The 4,609-nt window shown below is 40.6% G+C and overlaps 1 protein-coding gene across 1 annotated transcript; it reads left to right on the top strand.

The window, feature by feature from the left end:
* Positions 1 to 768: 768 nt before the first annotated feature.
* Positions 769 to 3,745, top strand: rpl19 (ribosomal protein L19). Its single transcript, XM_004552352.4, has 6 exons — positions 769 to 897; positions 1,280 to 1,386; positions 2,095 to 2,217; positions 2,345 to 2,465; positions 2,698 to 2,808; positions 3,553 to 3,745. The coding sequence occupies exons 1-6, from the start codon at positions 893 to 895 to the stop codon at positions 3,674 to 3,676; spliced, it is 591 nt and encodes a 196-aa protein (XP_004552409.1). The 5' UTR covers positions 769 to 892; the 3' UTR covers positions 3,677 to 3,745.
* The last annotated feature ends 864 nt before the right edge of the window (positions 3,746 to 4,609 follow it).

The following is a 4,609-nucleotide window of genomic DNA, read 5'->3' as shown; positions in this document are numbered from 1 at the left end:
TGATGGTGGCCTGAGGACTTGACGTCAAAACCTTGACCATACCTGTGCCACTTCGGTATGGTCCAGGTTTTGCGTTTGTCTTAACACTGACCCTAGTCAAATGTGAGATTACTGAAAAAAGAGTCAAAAGATAAGATGAGGAGTGAAAAATTGTCAGTGACCTGTAACACCATTCCTGTTCATGGGTTATGTCTCATTGCTTCTCGTCTAGTGCACCTGTTGTTGGTTTGATTATCACCAAAGCAGCTGAAACTGATTAACAACTGCTAATATGACCACATCAATATTCCAGACGTTTAATGACTTGATGATATACTACTATATGTCATATTAATTTTTTAATATTAAAAAAAATGTCATTGTCATTTTAGTTACGTTGTCCTTTCATTGACTCGAACACAACGCCACTTGCAGGATAATAAAAGGGGGCTGTCCTGTAATTTTTTTAAAAGGAAAAACAAACCTTTAGGATTCAAAGTGAAACTAAGAATAGAAAAATGTATTTAAATATTTTTTAACGTTCATGGTTTGTTCGAGTTTTTGTCTCAACACCGCCATCATGTGGTGTAACGTCAGAAAACACCCAATTACCTCTCCACCCATAATGCAGTGCAGCAATGCCGGGCAGTGCCATTATTTGGCAAAAGGGGATGTCACCGGTATAAACTTTTAAAATGCGATAAAGACTTCCTTTCTCTCTGTCACTTTCCTATGTATTTATTGCTCCAATATGGATATATAGTACCATTATGTAAAAATTAAAGTGATAATAATGTCCATTATTGTATGGGTCGACATCGAGCTGTTTCACAGATCAGAGATGGACTCTCCTCAGAAATGGTAGCTTCCGGTCCGTCTCTGAAGCCTTCCTTTTCCTACTGAAGTAGCAGCCATGAGGTAGGAGCCGAGGCGATTCCATAGTAAAAGTCAAAATTTAAGCGTTAAAATGCGCAGCTTTCAGTATCGTACCATTTTATTAAGACACGCAAAGTCCCTTTTTATCAATATATAAAGTTTATAGATCTGTCCAAAGTTAGCATGGCATGTTTTTACGGTGCTTTGTGTAACACGATGTAGCAGACGGAGAGGCCATGTTGTCAGCCCGGCTGGTAGTTAGCCGTACAGCTAGCTTTTAACTAATCCTCTCGTAATTCTTTGGTGTGTTAACAACACTTTTACAGCCTTAAAAAGACATTCTGCTTTTAAGACTACAGGAACAAATTTTGGGGGTCTAATCTCAGCTGTAATTCTGACCGGTGGTTGTTTGTGCCTCCCGCAGCATGCTCAGGCTCCAGAAGAGGCTGGCCTCCAGCGTACTACGCTGCGGCAAGAAGAAGGTCTGGCTGGACCCCAATGAGACCAACGAGATCGCCAACGCCAACTCCCGTAAGCAGAACAAAAAGTAGTTTTGTAGTTTGTCCTTAACGCCTTGTTAGCGGCTCACTTTAAAAGTTCACCGGCTCATGCAAAGTTATCTACACGTGTGTGACCAAAACTGAGCCAGAGGATCAGCTCAGCTAAATAAACTAAGTGCCCTGCATACTCGATGCACAGTGAATTTATAACATCACAATCTTACAGGTGAACTCCAGTGTTAATGTGTATCAACACTGGAAACTAACGCAGCAGGCCTCCTCAGTTTGATTTGGCAGTTTTTATGTCAGACGCCCATCTGAAGGGATTTAGGTGGAGCTGCTAAATATTTAATCTTGGTTTCATTTTTTAAAATTTCAATAATTTAATAGTTTGTTAGGTTAATGATTGTTAAGTAATTCATTACAGTGTTGACCAAAACAATTATCTTTTTTTGCTTTACTGGAGCAATATTAAACCAATATGAGTCAGTGACATGAGTATGAAGTGATGTACATAATCTAGTATTTAACTGCAGCATAAGCGCTCTGGAGCAGTTCTACTTTCTAGTTTGGTTTTTTTGGGGGTGGAAATTTTTAATATTAGTTAACACTCTTCTGTACTTGGTGAATGAATTGCGGATATCCGAGGATCATACTCAGCACTGCTTTGATAGGTAGAAACCACAAAGGTGGTATTCATTGCATCCCATCGTCTCATTTTATTTTCTTCCATTTTCAGGCCAGCAGATCCGTAAACTGGTAAAGGATGGTCTTATCATCCGCAAACCTGTTACGGTCCACTCCAGGGCCCGCTGCCGCAAGAACACACTAGCGCGTCGCAAGGGAAGACACACAGGCTACGGTAGGTTAAAACTTGCAAAGCAAAGCAGAAAGTGATTACATTTTTAAGATGAAATTGAAAGACAAAGCTAATTTAAATTTTGTTTGCGTTATCATCGGTACTTGATGTGTCTTTATTGCGTGTCCAGGTAAGAGAAAGGGTACTGCCAACGCTCGTATGCCCGAGAAGCTGACCTGGATGCGCCGCATGAGGATCTTGCGTCGTCTGCTGCGTCGCTACAGGGAGTCCAAGAAGATTGACAGGCACATGTAGGTTCTGCAGTGGTTAAATAAAGACTCTCTGAACACTCTAAAATCTAGTTGATTTTTAGTTAATAAAGTCAGCTCAGTGAAATGTGCTGGTATTTATAGAATTATTCTTGGGCTAAAGAATTTGCTTTTAAATCCTTTTCCCTCACTTTGTGTGGGTGGGCGTTGTTCTTGTTTTTTGTTTTATTTAATTGTGATGCCCTTCATTTATTTTCCACATGATCCGTTTCAGGTACCACAGCCTCTACCTGAGAGCTAAGGGTAATGTGTTCAAGAACAAGCGCATCCTTATGGAGCACATTCACAAGCTGAAGGCAGACAAGGCCCGCAAGAAGCTCCTGGCGTAAGTATTTTTACATCTTTAATTGGCACAGTGACGTCTATTTGTGGCATCTGGATTGTTTTGAAAGCCCTGACCACGAAAAGTCTAGAAAGACGAAACAAAACATTTCAGTAAAGTCAAAAGAAAAGCTAAAATAGAAATGAATAAGCTCAGCAAATTAAAATCTAAATCAACTGCAGGGCAAAACCTGAAGTAAAATGGCTCGATAAATACAGAAGCACAAGTAGCTGTGGAGGGTTGAAATAAAGCTCTTCAGACAAGAGCAGAGATTTATCTGCTACACAGATGTGCTCTGTGGAGAGTTACTGCTTGAGGTCTGAAAGATTTCCGGTGTCTGTTCTTGTGACAAAAAAACCTAAATCAGTCTGTTAGAGAAAGTGCTCTGCTGCCTGTGCAGCTTAAGTGCAGAGGGTTGGTTACGCTAGATCGGTTTGTTCGAAAAACTCCATAGCGACTGTGAAGGAGTCTTGTTTGTTGGGTGTTAGCAATGCTAATGATCTGTGGATTGTGTTGACTATACCTGCATCTTTATATAATTTAGCAGTTGTGAGGGAAGAACTAAAAGATCAGTGTTTTTGTTCCACCCTTACATAAAGGATGTTTTCAGTCTTTAGTGTGTCAGTTTTAAGGATTTAGTCAACTAAAAAGAAAACACACTGATGTTAAACATCTGTGGTAAAATAGCTGTGGTGGCTGTGATTATGCACTGTATGAACACGGGTGTCTCTCCTGTTTGTCCTGCAGCGATCAGGCCGAGGCTCGTCGTTCCAAGACAAGAGAGGCCCGCAAGCGCCGAGAGGAGCGTCTCCAGGCCAAGAAGGAGGAGATCATCAAGAACTTGTCCAAGGAGGAGGAGACAAAGAAGTAATCTGGCTTTTTATGTCCTGCCTGACTGCCACCTGTCAAGTGCTGATAATAAAAGTGTACATAAACACAACAGTAGTCTTGTGTGTTTACTTCCATCATGATGACATTAATGCAGGGGTGGGCAACTCCAGGCCTCGACGGCCGGTGTCCCTGCAGGTTTTAGATGTCTTTGAACCAACACGGCTGATTTAAATGGCTAAATGAGCTCCTCAACATGTCCTGAAGTTCTCCAGAGGCCTGGTAACGAACTAATCTTGCGATTCAGGTGTGTTGACCCAAGGTGAGATCTAAAACCTGCAGGACACTGGCTCTCAGGGCCTGGAATTGCCCACCCCTGCACTAATGCATTAGCAATATCTTTTAATTGAGAAAACCTGAAGGCTTAACACACGGTGACATGTTTTATTACATGCGACCAAATATTCATCTGTCTGTGCACGTACATTCAATAAATGGGCAATAAAAACCAAACGCATATACTTAATAACACCTGTTATGAAGTATGTGTGCCAAGTGGTTACATTCTTTTGCTGAAAGTTGATGTTTAGCATTTCCACTTAATTTAGTGCTGGTTCAATGTATATAAAAATATATTGGATCTGTTGATTTTAAAAAAAAAAAAAAAAAAAAAAAAAAAAAAAGCAAAACCCAGCAGGGTGGCACAACATTGCTGGTCCCAAAGTTAACCACTGCTATCGGTAGTTCCCAGAGTGGCAATGAAAGAAGTTCTTGTATTATTTAAGTTACTCTAGCTTCCACAAAGTGATAATGGGCTCCCAAAGCTGTAACAATATGGCCTTATTCCTAATTTACTCTGCAACAGAGTTACACCAGTGATAAAACAGTATAGGTGGAGTTTACATGTTCACACAGCATAGTGGTGAACATGTTTAAGCAGCATATTTGCTTGTTGCTTGTAATGCAAATTAAAATG

This window comes from Maylandia zebra, linkage group LG4 (genome assembly GCF_041146795.1).
Source record: "Maylandia zebra isolate NMK-2024a linkage group LG4, Mzebra_GT3a, whole genome shotgun sequence".
In the NCBI taxonomy this organism is placed as follows: Eukaryota; Metazoa; Chordata; class Actinopteri; order Cichliformes; family Cichlidae; genus Maylandia; species Maylandia zebra.
The sequence above is the reverse complement of the archived record's forward strand: the minus strand, read 5'-3'. Positions and strand labels throughout refer to the sequence as shown.

What these genes read in the sequence shown, in the direction of transcription:
- rpl19 (XM_004552352.4), top strand. An exon ending in GATCGCCAACGCCAACTCCC is followed by an intron (nt 1,387 to 2,094) that starts GTAAGCAGAACA and finishes TTCCATTTTCAG; the next exon opens with GCCAGCAGATCCGTAAACTG. An exon ending in AAGAAGATTGACAGGCACAT is followed by an intron (nt 2,466 to 2,697) that starts GTAGGTTCTGCA and finishes GATCCGTTTCAG; the next exon opens with GTACCACAGCCTCTACCTGA.